The 21,252-nt window shown below is 35.2% G+C and overlaps 1 protein-coding gene across 1 annotated transcript in view; it reads right to left on the bottom strand.

The window, feature by feature from the left end:
• Window positions 1-21,252, bottom strand: part of CACNA2D2 (calcium voltage-gated channel auxiliary subunit alpha2delta 2) — a 5,241,953-nt gene that overhangs the window by 1,294,327 nt on the left and 3,926,374 nt on the right. Inside the window, exon 10 of the mRNA XM_044078189.1 lies at window positions 15,956-16,055. Within this exon, the coding sequence (XP_043934124.1) occupies window positions 15,956-16,055 (100 nt within the window). The remainder of the gene's footprint in view (window positions 1-15,955; window positions 16,056-21,252) is intronic.

Here is a 21,252-nt window from a genome sequence, read left to right on the forward strand (position 1 = left end):
TTCAAAATAGGTGTAATTATTCTGTAGTACCAATTATAGAAGTCCAGCCTGCAGTTCAAACCTATCATGGGGTAAAGCATTATTGTTGCAAAGAAATTTTGTAAACCACTGGACATCAGTGGTGTGGGGAGTCACCGTAAACAAATATTTCACATCAGTGGTTAAAAACACAAGACCTTCATTGAACACAAGATCATTGCACTTGCTCAGGAAATCTCAAGAGTCCTTATACATATACTGAACATTTTGCAGTATTCCTTTACAATAAAAATCCAAGAATGTTTCCAAAGGGGAAGTAATGGAACATCTAGTGTCCACAACAGGATGCAGTGTTGGATTTTCCTTGTCTCTATGAATTTTTGGCACCCCAAATATCATTGGTCCCTTGGGGGGTCTTTCAAATAACCATGTTCTTGAATAGTGATCTGTTCTTGTTTCAACATATCATACAATGCTGCATATATTTTAGCATATGCAATATTTAACTCATATTGTGAAACCTGTTTATAAATGCCTTCAAACAAAATGCTGTACATCTTGTCGGCATAAGCAATATGAAAGGATTTCAAAAAGTCAAACAAAGTGAATTCCTCCCTTGAAATATTAGAACACCACAAGGCCTTATCCCTGTATTATGCCTCTTACAGGCTGTTGAGGGTTGATCTATGCCTAGCATACAGGGCATTGTCAGTGTGCAGTCTGATGGACATCCTGCATATCTACAAAACAAACAGCACCAGAATTTCCCATTCTAAATACTTAAACCTTGTCTGTGATATAAATAAGACTTACTAGACAGGTATGTGTCCCAGCAATTACCTCTTCTCTGGAACAGGCTCCATGTCCATGTGAAGCAGAGTTCCTCCCTAACCCAATTCATGTACAGCTTGGACAACTGGATGGGGAGCCAGAAATTCAGCCTTTGTTTGGCACCCATATCTCCAATGGACACAGGCCATCTGTAAATGGTTCATCTCCTAGGCCCCTGCTTGCAAATGTTTCACCTCCTATGCCCCTGCTTACTCAATCAAGGGTACCAAAACTTGTCAGAGATATGGAATGCATGGCTATGTTTACAATGGCCCCAATGGTCATTGGCATAATGCCCAACAATGAACCTATGAACATAAAGCAAAAGATAAGACTTAATCATGTTTAGTAAAGTGAGAAAGAGATGGGCAAGACACAGTATGTGAAAAGCATAGTGGTGAAGACAGCCCAGTCCACAAGGATTCATTGAGGATAACACTTGTGAAATATTTGCCTTTATCAGATTCAGAACTTAAATACAGGAAACTAGACTAATACAGACAGAATTGATGGCATATTATACGAAAGAACAGTAATGGTTGAAATTCTGGGAAAAAAAAGGTTGAAAATTATCAGTGGCTGGGAGATGTGTTTTTTCCAACATGATTAGTCAAGCATTGACACTGGAAAGTCACTTCTGATCTGTAGAGGTAAAAAAATTTAATGCAAAGAGAGAAAACTAAAATTTAATTTTCATTCTCTGCAACTTTGAAGATGCTTTGGAATGGCAACATTTTAACTTTTGACAGCCTGCGTGAAATGGGTAGGAAGATAAAAGAAATATTACTGAAACAGTGCATCTGTAACTGAAATAGAATAATAAAGAGGTAGGTAATTTGAGAGGTGTTGATATTACCAGAGAATGACTGCAATGAAACACAGAACTGATTTACATAAGTTAGTGAATGCTTTTCATGTGTTCTGATAATTTTTACAGATATGAGTAATATTACCTAACTTTGTAAATAAACTGATACATTTATAGCTCTTATCATATTCAAGTACCCCATACAAATCACACCTTGTGTGACTTTAAAGTGCTCATAGTATTCGTTTTTGCAAGCATTTTAATATTAATCAGGATAGTTCAGCACAGTAGCACATGGTGAGGGATAACATTTCAATTAGAACATAGTCTCATTTGATCCATCTAGGATGGGTTACTGTAAAAAATAACATTTTTTTGGTATTTTAATATGGAAAAAACAATGTGTGGTTACTTGCACATAGCTGGATTTGAGATCTGTATCAATGCAAATTTAATGTTTGTGTTTTTAAAGAGAATATTTGTATCAGGAATATGCAAAGCAGATGTTTGTTAAAACTAAAAATTATTCAAGATAGTAATGAACAAATTGATAGACTGTATGAAAACATACATTTTATTTATAGAAAGAATATGTTTAAGTGTTAATCATTCCAGTGAACAATACAAGTGATGAGCTGATAAAAAGACTAGAAAAGACCAAAGTGAACTGTACCTTTCACCAATAGTGAAAGTGAACAATAACTCAGCAGAGATACAAGTGATACACTGATGAAAAAAAATACATGAAAACAAATGTTGAGGTTCAACTATGAAATGCAAACCCTGAAAGGTGGTGGTCAAAAGGAATTAAAAAAGGGTGAAAAAGTCATTTTCTTGTTTTTTTGTATGGGGGGCAAGCCCCACTGCACCCCTTATGACCCCCTCACCCATGGACTTATATATAACAACTCTAGGTTGCACCAACTTGAAGAAAGGAGAACTCTCACTAAAGAAGTGAATCATTGCCAGCACACAATCAGAAACCATACCAGCAATGATTTCCTTTGGGAAAAAGAATTTGGCATTATGCTGTCCATCTTTTTTTCTGTGGGCTACTGGCACTCAAGCAGTTTCATCTCATCTTGGGTGCATCTGGGGAAGCCAAATTTGAGTTATACCAAGATTATAGTGAAGCATTAGCCAACCTTGTGATTAATAATTTTGATAGACAATATAATAGGATGAGGTTTCTAATATTCCTCTTGTCTTAGTTGTGCTTAAAATATGCAAAATAAAATTGTTCTTACAGTCTGATGACACCTTTAAGAAAGTTCTGCTTCTCGGGATGATGTTTTATTTGGTGTAGATAATTAAAATAAATGTCATTAGCATTGCAGTTCCAAGTACAAGAATTACAGAGTAAACTCTTTTTAATGTAATAAATATATTGGTGCAGAGATGGAGAACATAAGTACTGGGAGGATAGCTCCTGAATCATTATAAATTATTATACAGTATTTATAAAACAAACAAAAAACATAAAATCAGGTCCTGCAAATATACCAAAACAGTCATCTTCATAATAAGTTGCCATGTGGTTCTTAAAATTATCTAAACTAGTGCTTGCTTTAATATAGTTTTGTAGTCTATTCCAGGTATCAGTTACTCTGTCAGAGAACCAATGACCTTTATTCTCATTGCTATATAGTCTCTTTCACAGGCTGTCTGGTGGTTTTCTACTATTCTTTGATAACTCCAAGTATTCCCAGATGTACTTTTCCTAAACACCATATATACCTGAATAAGTTTATCTATTACATGTCTGCATGAGACACTGTACAAGTTGGAATATTTTAATCTTTCATAATAACTTAAACTATCATTCCAAAAACCAGCAAACAAAGGACTGGACCAAAGAAGTTTAATTGCAGGTATAATAAAATAGTATAATAAAATATAATTCACCACAATCAGAATAAGTGCTTTCGTTTGGCACCTGCCAAACTTTTTCAAACAGTTGTTACATCACTTCCTGTAGCTTAAATAATATCTGCCCGTGATGTAAGCAATAATAGTTGACTTCAAAATGATTAAAAGTAAAACTAAGACAGTTGATAAAAGATAAAAACAGCACATATCTTGTAATTGTCACTTCCATTGATCAGTAAATATACTGTTGCATCAAGCATTTTATGTCCGCACGGATTCAAAACCTAAAGTTCATAAATATAATAATAAAATATTTGATCGACATGTGTATAGCATTTGTACCTGTGACATTGTAATACACCATTTGCACAATCCAATCAACTCGATTACCTAAATACATCAAATGAAATAGCAATAGTTTTTTAAATAGTTGTTTTAAAATAAGTGTATATTGTCTGTCTCGTAAAACCATTCTAAAAAGCCTAAACGCGTGTATTTATAACATTTATACCTATAACATTATGGTTCACCATTTGCGTAACCTGATCAACTCAACTACCTGAATTCATCAACTAAGACAGCAATAGTTTTTTTAAAATAATTATTTTAAACATAAGTGTATATTGTTTGTTTTGTAAAAACTTTTTTAAGAAACCTGAACTTCCACGTGTTAATTCATATAATACGTTCAACGGTAAACTGCGCTCACAGTGTGTCCCTAAATAATGGTAAATAAATAACAGTAGTACATAAAGTGAACATATATGGAAATGTATAAAATGGAATTTAAAATAAGTAATAATGTACATGCATATATAAATTAACCATTTCAACCTTGCTCATATATTATTATTCTACTGCACTTTTCTATAAAGGGAACTAAAATACTGATATTGTCACTGCATGTTTCATTCAAAAAAAGATTATTATTGTTGTAAATGGTTGAATCCACCATTCATTTAATGTAGTTTTCGCCAACCTAGTAATTGCTATAACACTTACTTGTACAGTTACATATATATACTGCAATAAGTTCATGTTACTTTTCATCTTTACATTAGAATGCTCACATGTAATGTATAATATACTGTGTATAATAAATACATAATAAAAGTGTAAAAATTAATCATAAATAATAATAAATAATAAATAGATTATATTAGTGTACATTTATTTAAATAAATATAATTTTGCATATAAGTTATGATTAATAAAATTAAATATAAAAAATGTAAATGTTAAAACGTATGTGTATAATATATTAAATTGTGTAAATTTACTTAATTTGATAACTACAACAGTATTTATACTACCATTATTATCTCATAAGTGATTTCAACTTCAATATACTGGCGATGGATGTGGAATTGTTCAAACCTGGCCAATTATGTGCATTCAGTTTAAGTTGCCATTCCAGTTCAAGTTTTTCTAGTTTTAGATGCCACGCACCACCCCAATATCAAATTTTTGAACATCGAGGACCACAAATTTAAACTTGTGAGAAGTTTCTCTACTGACATGTTTTGCTAGAGCATTTAATTCATTTCGGTCTCGTATAGCTCTAATGTGTTCACCAATGCGTTCTTTAAATTTCCTTTCCATTTTTCCTACATAAAACATGGTACAATTACAACATAAGGCACAATATGCAACCTTTTTGCTGTTACAACAAGCCTTTTCCTTCAAATGAATTTTGATACCGTTTATCAAAACTTCATTGGTTTCAAACACATAAGGGCAGTACTTACACCTACCACATCTAAAAGTCCTACCATACCCTCTATTTAATTTTTGTTCTAAACAATTTTTCAAATTCATGCCTTTTTTGTACACTATTGGTGGCGTTGCATCAAAATGGCCATGTAATGATCTGTCTGCTTGGAAAAGCAACCAATTTTTCTTTATAATATTGTTTATAGACCCACTGTCAGAGTTAAAGGTAGTGATAAAACTCTTGGTAAAACTTTTAACATCTACAGTAATTGTTATTTTTTCATTATTATTGGTAGATGTTGACACAATGGTTTTGTTATCTGTGTTCCCTGTACCTTTCATCATTAATTCATTAGACAAGGCAGGGGTGACCTTTTTAATTAAAGGAATAAAATGCAAATTATCACGTTTGGTTACAACTTCATGCATAATACTATCTATCAATTTGTCTGGGTACCCTCTGTTCCTGAACATTCCACATAAATTCAAACATTCTGCTGTGACATCATCACTGTTGCTGACCATTCTAGAGGCCCTAACAAATTGACCTTTCAACACAGCTCTTTTTTGGGAAAAGGGGTGACAACTGTTAAAATGCAACAAACTATTACTATAAGTTGCTTTGCGATGTATTTTAGATATAAATTCTCTTTTTGTAATGTCTTTTTCCAATAACACATCCAAATAAGCTATGGAAGTGGAATTCTTAACTGCTGTAAATTTTAGAAAGGTTGTTGTTGAGTTTATGTATACTAAAAACTCTTCCAACTTTTCAACACTTCCACATCATAAAATAAATATGTCATCTAAAAAAAACGTAAATAAGTCTTACAATAATTAAAATGTGGTGATTCAAAAATGTATTTTTTCTCCCACATGTGCATTACTATGTTCGCATAAAGGCCCCCACATGGGGACCCCATTGCTACTCCTTCAATTTGTAAATAAATGTTATTGTTAAAAATTAAAAAATTATTTCTTAAAATAATATCTAATAGTTGATCAAATAAATTAATTCTGGCTTGGGTTAAGCCCTTATCATACAAAAATGAATTAAACCACTCCATTCCTATCTCATGCGGAATAACGGAATACAAATCTTTAACGTCAATTGTAACCAAAATGTCATTTTCATTGTAATCAATGGACCCAATAATAGACAGAAAATCCCATGAGTCTTTCAACATGTATTTTTCAGTTAATATATAAGTTTTTAAGTTAATGTTAATAAATTTTGCTATTGGGTAAGTTATGGACCCCTGTGCATCTACAATTGGCCTGAAAGGAGTTTTTTGTAAATCCTTATGAATTTTAGGGACTCCAAACATAGTTGGTGTCCTAGGATAACAAACATTCATATAATTGAACTCATCAATATCTATATTACCTTCAATAAATAAATCATAAATAATACCTCTTATGCGTTTGTATGCACCATTTAATTCATTGATTGAACTTAATGCATATGTGTTACTATTTAAAGTACTTTCTAATGCTTTATTATAATCATGAATGTTAAATATAGTCATGCCACCTCCCTTATCAGGCTTTATAAATCTAATATTTCTTGTGTCCATAATAGTATTTAATGTATTGAGTTCATTTTTTGTCAAATTATATGTTTTGTTCTTAAAATTAAATATGTCCAAATTACGAAAGTCCAACTCACATAATTTTTCAAATGTTTCCAATGTAGGATGCAAGGGCGGATTGTAAGAACTTGAAACATAAAGTGGTTTCATTACCTGTTCAGTATTGTGAAACAATAAACCTAAGTTTAATTTTCTAACAAATATTTTCAAATCAATGATGGACTGTACTACATTCATCTTTTTACTTGGAACGAAAGTTTCACCACGTGAAAGTAAATCACAAATGCAGTCATCAAAGGTAAAATCTGAATAATTGTAGACAGTAAAATCTCTTGTGGTGTTAGTCTACTTATTGGGCCTTTTTGTAGTACTTTCATTTACTAGCGTCCCCTCCATTGGCCTCTGTATTGGTTGTTTCTCCCTCTGGTAGAAATTCCCCAATACTGGGCTTGATTCTGCGGCCCCCAATTCTTTGTCTGACCTTGATATTGAAACGACTGCTGACGCTGTATTAGTCTTTCGGATCTCTGTAATGGTGGGAATTGGTCTAATTCTAAAAAAGTGTTATCTTCCAAATCACTTTCTTCTCCTATAGTAGACAAATTACTATTGTTGACATTTCCACTGTCATGAGCCGACATTTTAGATCCCCATTGTTGTGAAATTGGGGGTGGGGGATAAGCCATACCTTGCCCATATGAATTAAGATCTCGATCTAACTTTTTAAGTTTTCTGTCCTTTATTAATTTCATTTTCTCATCAATTGGTTTAAAAATACGCTGATAATCATAGTCATTACTAGAAAAAGCAGAATCATTTTGCATTGACATGTTAAATTCTTTAGCCTTTTTTGACAATGAAACTATAGTCTTTTTATTGTCACCAATAACCAAATTCATGTAGTCAAACCCAAACTTATCAAATAGTTTGATTAAATCCATGTGTAAAGATGAGTTAGCTGTAAGTCCCGTAGGGAATCTCCACACACGTAAACCCTTGGGAACAATTTTCCTTTTTAAACATTCTTGGAATAGTTATTGTCCATCTGCAATTTTTTAACTTTTAGAAGAATATAATCCAGTTCAGATAGTTTATCATTAAATGTTTTTGACGTACCTGTAATAATATTTGTTGTCGGTGTAAAACCATAATTGTTATTTAACCAGGAAGATATTTCGTTGTTCCTTATTGCATTTGGCTCTCTTGAAGTCGATGGTTGTTCACCTTCTATGGCATCAAACTGGCTCCCAGAAGAAAGACGTCTTCTACCTGGTTTGCCTAGATCGAGTCCGTTAATATCCACAAATGGATTCGTGTGAAGAGAAAGGTTTAAGTCCTGTGATAAACCACATTGTTCCAAGCGGTCAATTCTATCCGTTAATTTTTCAATTAATTGAGTTAAGTTGCTTAAAATGCTGTCCTGTGCTGTTGCAACCTCCATCTCAGCCATGTCTGTGCCCAAAAAAAACTTAAACTATCATGTTCATCAATGCCCTTGATATATTTTTGCTGTACTTTCTCCAATTTACTAATGCTAGTATTCTTAAAAGGATTCAATATTATTATTCCTTATTCTAGTTTAGGTCTAATGTGCCTTATAAACAAAGATTTCATCATTTCTGATGTCTTAGACTTATAATATTTTATGCATCCCATAGTCTCATAATTATCATTAACCAAATGGCTGATATTATAAGAAAATCTCAAAGTCGGTCCTATCCATATACCCAGGTCCTTAAATGAATCCACAGTTTCAGAAATTGTGTATTGTATTAAGTATTTCACTTCAGTCTATGTCTCCCAAATCTTCTTTGCTTGGTTTTGATATATTTATTGGCATATTATTCTTCTCTGCCCAAGTGATCAATCTAGTGAAGTTCTTTTGAAGGCAAGTCCTATCTTCAACATTATGCAAAAATGTTTTTCTATTTACAGATCATATGAATACAAACTGTAGAATATTTTAATAGCAAATGATAGACCTGAAAGACACAATGCAAACAATTATGGGCCTGGGATACAGCCCCATGGGGCAAACTGACTGTGACCTAGAATTTTTCCTGTCCAGATAATTTATTATACTTACCATGTCCTACTTATTAGTCTGCCAGCTATCTATCTTATTATCATTAGATTAATACATAGTTGTTCTGATTTATTGATCACTGTTTTATGTATGAAACCCTATTTTTATGCATAACCCAGAGAGGGACCAGGTGGCAGAGTGGTTAAAGTCTTTGCCTCTCGTGCGCAAGGTACAAGGTTCAATCTTGGTCTCTGGCAATGCCTATTTGGAGTTTGCGAGTTCTCCATGCTGAGTGTTCTTATCTCAAACTCACCAAGTTGTAGGCAGCAGTACAGACTCTACATGGTGCCCTTTAGGGGTAGGAGCTGTATAGACCAATCACTTTGGGCATCTACTGTGGTGTGCAGTATCCTCAATGTAGGAGAACATGGCTGACAGACTGCGCACCATGGCAGAGCTAGCCACTTGATGGGGTAAAATATCACTCTATGTGATTTGGACATTGTATGCCCTGGCTAAGCTATTAGCTGTGCTGCCGGTAAGCTTCTGGCTGGTCAGCATCCAGCAGCCCAGCAAGGTTACACAGGATAGTTCCATTGAGCAAAATCTGGATGTAAAACCAATCAATGAAATCAGAATTGCTATACTCAGTGTCGGTTCACTGACAGGACCGAGCCTGGAAGTTGATGACATGATGGTAAGGAGGAGGCTGTACATATTATGTATACAGGAGACTAGATGGAAGGGCAGTGCAGTCTACTACTCAGGAGGAGGACAGGCTAGAAATGGTGTGGCAATTGTGGTGAGGGAGAGGCTTCAGAAGGCAATGAGAGATGACATTAGAATTAGTGACAGATTCATGGTGATCAGACTCCAGTATAATGACAGGATAGTATTTATAACCTCAGCCTATACCCCACACCAGGGTTGTGATAGTAAGGAAAAAAAATGCCATTCAGATAGCAGACTTGCATGCTGATATAGGGACAGAAAGAACAGGATATGAGGATGGCTTGAGACCACATGGGTGGGGCAATGGGAATAAATAAGGAGAGGCCATTCTAGACTTCTGTTTGGCAAGTAGTCAACACATGGTTCAGAAAGAGAGACAGTCACAAGATCACATAAAAGAGTGGCCAACATGTATCTCAGGTAGACTTTCTCCTAGTAAGGAAATGACACTGGCATAGAATCAGTGACTGCAAATCATCCCCAGAGAAACAGCTGGCCCACAGCATAAACCACTGGTTGCCAGAATCATCTGCAAGCAATGGTCAGAGAAGGCTCTAAGGTCAACAGAGATCAGACTAAAGACCTGAAAATTGAGTGTAGAGAAAGCATAAGGAATTACTGAGGGCTCTAGCAGCTCAAAAAGTAGAGGAAATAGGTGGAGTCAAAGAAGAACAGCAGAACCTCAAAGCAGCATGTGTGAAGACTAAAGAGCAGATATGCAGCCAATCCAGGTATGGAAATAAGGTACATAAGGAAAGCTGGTGGTGGGATGCAGAAGTCCAGTAAGTCATTAAAAGAAAGGAGTGCAAGAAAAAGTGGGAGATAGAAAGGACAGAGCAGGTATGGAAAGAATACTGGTTGTCTTACAAAGAGGCTAAGAAATGAATTTCAATAGTAAAGAACAAGGCATCATAAGCACTCTGCCAACTTCTGGATGGTGAGTCGGTAGATGGTGCAATGAACTGTATCAAGTTGCAATGCAAAGACAGAAAGATAAAGAAGATAGTCTGATACCCTTCATAAGGTATGCCAGCAACAATCTGCTTACCAGTCCACAGGACATCAAAAGCAGATGGAAGGAGTATTTCCAGCAGCTTCTGAATGAAGAAAACCCCACAGAAGCTGTACTTCCCCAGATACAGCCTAGGGTAAGACAAGAAGAGGAGACCACCATAGATGAAGTAAGAACAGCACTAAGGAAAACAAAGTCAGGAAAAGCAGCAGACTAAGGTGAGGTCACAACAGGTATGATAAAGATGCTGGGGGAAACAGGGGAGAAATGACACCTGAGGGAACTAACAGCAGTTTGGCAGTATTCAAAAATACAGGGAATTCTCATAACTGCAGGCAATGCAGAGTTATCAAACTCCTGTCATATTTAATCAAGGTTCTGGATACGCCATCCCATCATTAGGCTTATTATTATCTCTGTTTTCATCACCTAAATCATTGCAAGCATACATTTCTCATCTACCCGATTTCATATGTCCACAGCCTAAATCATGTTGCCACCATCAATCTTTCTCCTCTTTTGTCTTACAGTAATGTTCTTTAATCTTTCCAAGTTCAATGTAGATTTCTCCCTTTAAGCTTGCCCTGTGCCTCTTTTTTCTATCTTCTCTTTTGGAGCAAGATCTCATTTTCTGTGTACTGAATGCTTTGACATTGAGCATTGTTGTCATTCCCTGTGTATTATATACCAAAGCAGTGTCTTTTTGTTTAATACATTTTCTCTTTGCATTATAGAAATGAGTCATTTTCTTTTTCTTCCTGGTTTTTGTTGTGACCTACACTCTTTCATTTTTTTTATTTTCTTCTACATGCTGTAAATTCAAAACATGTAGATTTTATTTGGGTGATCATTACAAGCAGATAAAATTTCCTTTCCTAAATGTATTCTATTTGGACTTTACAATATTATTTATCTCACCATTCCAGATATTAATTTAAGAAGAAACAGTTTTCCAAGCTGAACCAGTTGCACAAGTTCAACTATCTTCATAAGTGTAGATTTATTATCAATAATAGTAAGAGAATCATCCAACATTTGATACGAGGGACACGATACTGTAGTGATGTTATGCATTACTCCTCTCTCTCTCGCTTGCTCTCTTTCTCTCTCTCTCTCTATATATATGTATATACGCATTTATTCATATGTATACAAAACATTTAGTACAATGGGCAAGATGCTTATGCTTCAGCAAATTGTTAATGCCATGCTAATTTAGAGAATACATTCCCAGCTATAAAAAAATAGAGATTTTTACATGAACCACAAATATTGAAAAATCAGTATTCACAGAAATTAGACAACTAATAACTTAAGACAACTTGTGTGAGGAAATTGCACAAACAATATGCAAATAAATATTAAATTATATAGCTTGAACAGATGGAAATAATTCATAAAGTAGATATTGTGACCTGCTGTGCCACTTGTGCCAGTCACACTAAAATTCTGGATGTTTTTTACATCAGCAGTCACACTAAAATTCTGGATGTTTTTTACATCAGCAGTCACAGTAAAATGCTGAATGTTGTTTACATCACCATTGCTTATAGCTTCATCTCATTAAAACTAGGTAGGGCACTTGGGAGGGATAGTGAATGTCTGCCTACAGTCTATCTCTTTTTTCCAATAAACAGTAAAATTGGAGATAAAAATAAAATAAATACTAAAATAAAGCTTCTCATACCAACCAGTTACAGTACATGAAAAAACTGCAGTACAACACTGAATGGTTTCAAATAGGCACATAAAGTCTATAGCTGAATAATGAACTGATCTATTCTGTGAAATTATTCCACCAGATATGGCAGTTGTTCTTCACTGACTGAAAAGGGACTAGGGGTTGAATCTAGTCAGACACGTCTGACAGAATAAACGATAAAAGGTTTAGACATCCCCTGCTGCATATCCTTAAGGATACAAATACGTAAATAATGTGAAACAAATTATGTTTAAGAGTGCAGTAAAGGAAAGCGGTCATATGGAGAAAAAGAAAAGATGGATGAATGCTATGAGGATAATAAAGTAGTCATGTTATTCACATTAAATCAGTCATCATAAAAATAGTGACGTTGGCTACAGATGTAAAGAAGGTTTTCCTCATCCCCTGTTGATTATATTGCAGTTTGTCTGAGGAAATGCTCAGGTCAAAGCAGTGTCAAAATATTAAGTGGTAAGAATGTGAAGTTTGACAACAATGAATTATGTGTTTTTAAAAAATACAGATAAATGATGGTGCTACTTTTTTAGGTTCGGCTCTAAACTATTAATTTGAAAGAAAAAGATAAAATATATTCCTGCGGATGTGTTTGTATACTATATTATTGGAAGAATGAGGTGAATAGTGAAGAAAGGTCATAGTTTAAGGAAATGAGTGGGTGAACTAGGCCTGGTAGAGTGTCACCATGTTTGTTGTGAGACATTATAACAGGTATATACGCCAGACTGCTGATGGGAGATTTTGTAAAGAGACTGAAAAGCACCACATTGTATGCAGAGGTATAAAATAACAGAGAAGAAAGAGAATGTTGCACAAATGATCAAGAGAAAAAGTTTAAACCGGTATTTACTACTTAGGGGTTGTGTAATGGCAACACAAGTATTTTAAAATTTAGGTGGCTGTAAATAGATATAATGGGTTAAATGATACAACCAGCTTTTACCCCAGATGAGAAAGGAATTGAAAAGAGAATAAGAAAGTTGTGTACAACAGTTATGTGATTTCTCTCCAGAGTAAATCTAATTAAAAGAAATAGAAAGTATTATCTGTAAACATAGAGTTACGTTTTATAGGGACAGTAATAGTATCATATGGACAAGATGATTATAGTTATAATCAGGATCTATAGATTTGTACATAATGTAAAATGACATGATGTTTTCACTGAAATGTTGCTATGCTAGGAAAATGAAAGGTGCAGGCAACAAGCGTGTGTTTGTATAATAAATGTCACCGTTCTATCTTGATAAAGTATGACCAGTATCTGGTTGTAAACATATGAAAAGCTCTGTTCCAGGAAATAAGTGTTGCCATTAGCATGCATAAGAAATGTAATTACCCTGAAAATCGGGAATTTGTGGGAAAACTAGTGAATACAGAGACAGCAGAGACTGCATCACACTGGGAAACAAAATTACTGTCAAAGACTAAAGAGAAGAATGTGGATAAAAAAATAGAAAAAAAATAAAATAAAAGAAGGAAGCATGATGTCATTGAAAGGATGGTGTGGGTCAAGGGAGGAAAATAAGTAAATTAATGTCTGGGAGGGTAGCTCAAGAAAGCCAAAATCAAATGTCTGAACCTATGCTTCTGCTGGGCTTCTTCAGACAACAAAGGAATGAGCAAATAGTTATTCTTGTGTGTCTAACTTGTACATATATAACTACAAAATAAATGGGATAATCATGGTTATTTGTTAAATGATGACACAAATGGAAAAAATAAAATATTGCAATATAAAAAAAGACTTGCATTAAACTCTGTTCTGAAATTATTTAAATATAATTATAACAGGAAACAGAGAGGAAAACGCAGTTTAAAAATGGAACAATAAAATTATGTAAAGAATGGTAAAATAATCACTAAACATTATGAAAATCATTGATATTGTAAGACATTTATTTGTCAAAACTACTTTCAGGTCAGAAATAAAAAAATGAAGACCACGTAAAGGTTAATCATTTCTTTGTCATGACTTTGGTAAGCACAATTAAGAACATTTAAGGCATGGAAATTGTCATTGTCATTGTTGTAAACGTGTTTGTGGGTAGAGTTTCTGTGTTTGAGTCAGCTTTTGAACAAAATTGTCATTGTGTCTTAGTCTGTGATCTGCACTGAGACTTTTCTGCCAATAGAGTTCTCTTTTTTGCAGAAAACTGTTAAACTTTGCCTCTATCTCGAGCAGTTCTATTTCTTCCAGAAGATGAAAAGGGTATGTCAGCAGAGGGTGTTTGTTATGAACTGCATATAGATGTTTATTAATGCACTGAATCTACATTATACATGTTTTCCTACATAGCAGTAGTGGAAAGTGGTACCTACTACGCAAAGTTCTCATGTGGATTTTTACTCTTAGCCCTTTGTCCAACTCTTAGCTGGTTGTGGCTAACTATATCTTCTCCTACTTATTTCAGGTTCCAAAACTTTCACACTTTTCTTTTCTACTTATACTTCTACATTCTGTCAAGTTAACATGTCATCTCCTTAGTTTTCTCATAATATTCCTTCCTTTGTATCTCCTCTTTAAATGTTGTTTATTTTTAGGTTGTGTTGTTAACCCTTTTGGACTTTCTTTGTTAAGTAGCTTAAGTTCAGATATACATCTGGATTGTGTAAGTAGGTCATAGTTGAAAGATATCTCCTATTGTCCAGCTCACTTTCCCATCCTAAACAAACAAATAGAGATTTATAAGGAAAATTCAGTACTAGAGGATTCACAGATGCACTTAATCAACACCTATTCACAACTTTTGCTACAGTTCATAACATTTTTTGTTTTGTTTTGTTTTTATACTGTAAACAATGAGCTCTGTAATTAGTTGCTCAGTTACCTTAAGGGAAAATGTAAAATAAAAAGTGGGAAGCTATGAATGCCATTCAGGTCATCTTTCCTAGGGTGTGCCACACTCTTCTATGCATCTCGACTGGCACTAATTTTCGGGGACATCACTGATTTTGGCTCACAATTTTTCTATGACTGGCACTGATTATTTCTGGATTTTACTTGATTCTGGAGATAAGAGGTTGAGAGCTATGCAGACTTATCTTCTTAGGACTTATGTCCAATTTGTAAATTACATGCAGATGGTAAATGTATTACAATATGCAGACTTCACTGCCATTAAGTAGTCCAGCTCCTTTCTAAGTATAGTTATCTGTCAGATGCAACTGGCCTACAGCACCGCTGAAGAACAGACACTATGGAGAAAGCCATTACTTAGAAATGTCAAGACTAAGTCAACTACAAATAAAAAAATCGTAACACTGATCCACCAGTATTTGTGAAATACTTATGCTTCCTGCTTGATCAGAAAATCTTTGTTTTTACTGCTCGTAAATACAGGAAGTTGGTGCAGAATACATTTTTTTGCAACATTATATTTCAACAGTACAGTCACTGCTGCTTTCCTTAATACTGCAGTCTGCTATGGGTTTCCTGAACACAATGCATTGCAATCTGCCATCAAGCTTGTTAGCTATTAATTATGATGTTTTGTACAGCCCATTCAGTTTAGATGCAGCATATCACACTACATAAGTGACAGTTACATTTATTTTTTCATAACAATGTGCATTGTGTGAATTGTTAGCTTTTAATACTGGACTGAAATATCAAAATATTTCCTGTCTGCAGGTGCATTTCACAGCTATTGTTTCAGATATTTGTACTTACTGATGCGACATTGACGTAGTCATTATCAGAGAGAGTGTCCAACATTTCGGTAACAGATGTCTTCATTAACTTAAGAGTGAGTCCACTCACACTACCGCTCCTGAAGAGAAAATAACATTGTTATAAAAACAATACATTTTAGAACAATTTATAGCTTGTTAAGACAGCAAATCACCTCTTTTTGCAGCAGTCCAAAAATAAATAAATATGTAACTAAAACACTGTTGTCTGTAGAATTAATTCTTCCACGCATTTACCTGTCTTATATGAAAGAAGAAATTGCTGTAGTTGGTGTAATTCATAATCTTCTGAGCAAGCCATTTTAACAAGCCATGGTGTTTACTTAAAGTAAGAATGACACAAAAGGGTAGAATTTCTTTAAAGGGCAGCAATGTCACAGTTTGCAAAAGAATAAAATTGTCAATTAGATTTGTTTTTGCTACCCATAAAAACAGTATTATCTTCAATGCAGAAAATTCTTCAGCAATAACTATATTAAAAAAGACTGCTACTTTTTGATGTCAGAAATGTTTCAGACATACTTCAACCTCTTTTATGCCTTCTACCATTTGGCGTTAGTGGTGTGCATGCGTTATTTGATGGTTGCCATGACAATGATGGACTAGAGACAAGGTATGCTGATACAGTGCCACTCAGATGGTGGGGATGTTTTTCTCCCTGCATTTAGTCTTTACCAGCACCTTGAATGCATATCATGCACTGATATCAGGAAGGCTTGGGTGCAAGTGCTTTCATGTACTCAACTCAGTTTGCAGGCTTTCTGTTTTACTCCTCTTTGGCTTCTCTGCCTAGTCCCACAGTAGGTGTCATTTTCCAAGCAAGGAGAAACCAGTAATCTCACTCCGAGAGGAAAAGAGCTGTCAGAGAAGCCCTCACTCTGACAGGAGAAGAGCTGTCAAGAAGGACTGCTCTCCACCACTTCCAGCCCCCTGCAACTGACTCAAACTTAAGTCACTAGAATTGCAGAAAAGAGTTCTATGCCTTCAGCAACAGGCCGAAGCCACAAAATAATACCCTGCATGAAGCTAATGCTTGCTGCAAACGTCTGCCCTACTTGCATCTAATAAAGCATTCACTGTATTAAAGTATCTGTCCAACACCACACAGTTCTTACTATGAAAAATGCACAATCTATCGCAAGAGTCAATTGCAGTAACTCATAAGTGTAACCTGCGATCTCACAATGCCTGTTGCAGATAGCCAGCTGTCCAAAAATGATAAAGAGAGCAGGGTGTCCATACAGCTAAAGGGCTCTATGGCTACTGTAATTCTCTCACAAAACAGAGTCACATGCAGATTTGGCCTGTCAAAGCCTGCTTTGCTCCTAGTTGTCAAATCTAGCTTGCAGCATTTGGTAAATGTCTACAAACATGTCCATGCTATAGCTATGCCTAAGACATATTAAGAGAGAGAGATATCATTAAAGTAAGCAGTCAAAGTCACAAAAGCTCTGCAGAACTTATCTTGATTGTGAATATCAATGTCTTGTTGTAAAGGAAATAACAAAAGGCAAAACACTGGCAAGTCACATTTACAAAGCTTGCTTGTTACAATTACAACCTATCTGCATTTCGTGAAGGGCACAAATAATTGGTGATATTTCCTACACCCTGTTGTAATTCCAAGAATCATAATTGTGAATCCTAAAATTAAAAAAAAAATGAGAACACAAGACAACAGGGAATGTCAAAATTATAAGGTAGTACTCCCTATGACACATCAGTCTTAGATTTAGTATATGTAAATCTGCATTGCTGCTTATTCAGACTTGCTATTCCCAGACTTGCACTAATGAGTCTCAAAATCAAACATCACTACTGAGATTTTCTTTCTTTTTTGCATCTCTTTCTCTCTTGTATATCTTTCCCATCAAGCCTTCAAAATGTGACATGGTTTCACTTGTTCCCCGCCAGTAAGCATCATCCTTAGATCACTAGTGTGGGACCCTATATGAGGACTGTTATCTGGGCAGACAACAGAGATATCTGTGATCTTGCTTATATCATGGCAATGACAGCATTTTGTAGTAAAGCCTTATCCCACACCCTAGTGGTGACATGCATATCTGCATCACCAGTGGGACTGCCAGTGCCCCCTCCCCCCATGACCACGCATCATCCTTGTCAGCACCTTTTCTTGTCCTGGATGCTAATTTAACCCAGGTCATGTTCTCTAATGACTTATTTTCTTCACATAATACTCTGTAGTATATTCTGCTTGTGGTAGCGTTGTCGCCTCACAGTAAGACGCTGTCTGGTTCGATTCTCAGCTAGAATGTCTTCTGCGTGGAGACATGCATGAGTGGGCGTACCTTCGTTGAAGGCTGTGCATCAGGGCTGGTAACTCGGCACGTAAAAATCAACTACCAATCATTAGAGGACCAGAGTTCCGCTGTGGCGACCCCTAACCGGGAAAAGTCGAAAGACACAAACCAACAAATAATACTCTGTAATATATTCTTCTTCACATAATACTGTGTAATATTGTCTATCTCACATAATACTCTAATGTATTCTGCTTCACATAATACTCTGTAATATATTCTGCTTCACATAATATTCTGTAATATAGTCTGCTTCACATAATACTCTGTAATATATTCTGTAGCAGTCAGTTTTCCTTCTTCATATGACGTCTTACACTGTGCACCATCAGGATGTAGGTAAGTGAACCCCTGATCTCTGAGATAATGCCAAGCAGGTTGCTATTTGTTTCAAGAATAAAGAGTACCTGACCTTAATTTTTCTTGAGGCTGCCTTATAATAAACTGAGGCAGAACTAGGTTTACAACAATCACAAAAATAGGACTGGTCATGTCATTCCTGAAAAATAATACTTTAAATGTATAAAGTGGCAGTGATGAAGTATCATCCACAAAGGGAATCGGATGTTGCAGCTACACTGTCAGTCAAGCAAAATCTATGAAGAGACATGTTGCAAAGGTCTCCAGTGATGTGAAATAGCTAAATAGGGGTAGCATCCTAGAAACTTCAGAGGATGAGACATAGACAAATATACATCCAATACTGCATTCAGATATTCCAGTATGTAAACAGGAGAAAACGTTTTAGAATTAACATGGGAAATGTTTTTTCTTTTATAGATATAAACTTGTAGACTGCAAGATCCACAGATTTCAATTTACGGGCATTTTCTTAAGTCAGAGCAAATCTTGAATAATTCTTATTAATTAATTTTTTTCTGAAAAGATGCAAAGCTAGTTCCACGGAGATGAGTAACTGACTAGAAGTGTACAGCTGAAAGTTGTTTATTAAAATGTCTATTCACACAGTACTTAGTAACTATTAGGTTGCTACATGGGTACTTTGAAGATAATGGAAAACTAGAAGTTCTACTTACACATTCACATATAACTGAACCAAAAACAGTGCTTCATTCCCAGCCACCCTTTTTCCAAACTACAAATTCCCTTGGTCATAATTTCTGTTTGAAAAACAGTAAAGTAAATCAACTGCTTCATACTTAGCTCATGAGAAATTAACATGCGTAGCATCATGCATAATACATGACACTCATTACTATAGTGGTATTAAATAAAACTGACTCAAGCTTCAGAGTCCCTTGTGCTGATTTATATGGCACTCCTTCACCATCCATGTGCCATTTATTTCACATTAGTAAAAAAAAACATATCTTTGTTAGTAAACCAAGCCTTCAGGCATGACAATAAAACTAGAGCTAACAATGTGACACACTTTGGTCTGTCCACTTTTAAAACTGTATCTCCTTTTCTTAACATGTGAGAATAGATACTGCCATTGACAGAAGGGTGAATTACTACCAACTTCATTCATCATACCTTGGCTTAAATGACAATATAAGCATTAAAACAATTTTAAAGTACTGCACACTCTGATAATAGCTTAAGTGTCCTTGGGCTCTTTAAGTACTGCATTTTTAATTTACATATTTTAAAATCTTCCTGTTCATAGATTGTTAGTTTTTTTTCTAGTGGCATGTGGATAAAAGCACATAGTTTGTGGTTTTAATAAACTAACAATGTCAAGTTTTAAAACAAAAACAGGTTGTATGCCCCATTTTGAGATTATGCTCCCACTTCAAGACTTTATTGGTGGGGGACAATTATCCCTTATTGATCCTTCAGATTGCTGTCTCTTACTGCTGACTTAAGATGGATGAGTGTTTGTAGTAGAGTTAAAAAGCTTTCCACTATTGGAATACAAAAATAAATAAATCAGAGGCTTTCCATTCTTATCAAAAGATCAGGCTTTATTTATCTTTTGATAATCACTTTCATCTGAAGACATAAAGAGATCTATGTTAGTATACAAAATGCAAGTCTCAGTGTTAACAGTGAATACCAATACTGAATCCAAGTGTTCATTAATAAATGCCATATTCCATGTGCAGCCAGCCTACATGTTGCCTCTGAATAGCTGAAAACCTGTTGAAAAGGTATTTTCTACCTAAATTGGGGATTGGGTGGAAGCTGGCCAGGGAACATTCAGTGATCCGTCATGGTTCACATAGTTCAAACTTTATTTTGGGGTAGTGCGGAATGAGTGTACTGTCTGAAGGTCAGGGTGAGGGTGCCATACTTTCACCACTAATAGAAGCTTCATAAGATCAGAACATAGTTGAAACCAACAAAGAAACATTTGGTTAAAAATCCCTACCCAAAATTACCAGACATAGATTGGAAACAGAAACCACTGCAAGACAGATAGGTTCAAACAGTGGGACTGCATTTTAACCTCCACCTCAAGAGCATTGACATAAATATGCTATAAGTAAACAGAATGAAAACCTAAAAAGTCAAATACCAAAGTCATGGGATGTGGGGTGAAAAAAATGAAAGATACCCAAGGATCAAGAATGTAGCCCTTAGGTGCCCATGTTTGGAAAAAGAAATGCAGTCCACATGTACTTTTCTTTAATCAAACTATATGCATTCTCTACTCTGTGTCATAGGACCATCAGTCCCTGAAGTAAATAGGCTAGTGCGACTGGTTGGTAGCCGTGACTCAGGGAGTATGCCAGATCCTGTGTGCCATCCACTTATGATGTGAGCCCTGAGAATAGTGTTGGCACAAAAGGTTGCCACATGTCATGTGGATGTGATATGCCTTACCAAACAAAAACATACCAGGGAAAAACATTATGAAAATAGAGGGGTTTAAATGTGTGATAACAGAATAAACAGCTTGGTTCTCCAGGTAGGGACTGAAAGCTTTCAGTTTTATACAGGAAGTCTCAGTGTTAAATCTAGGGGTCCATGCTGAATGCCATATTCT

Source organism: Protopterus annectens, chromosome 7.part0 (assembly GCF_019279795.1).
Source record: "Protopterus annectens isolate FY-2018-M chromosome 7.part0, PAN1.0, whole genome shotgun sequence".
In the NCBI taxonomy this organism is placed as follows: Eukaryota; Metazoa; Chordata; order Ceratodontiformes; family Protopteridae; genus Protopterus; species Protopterus annectens.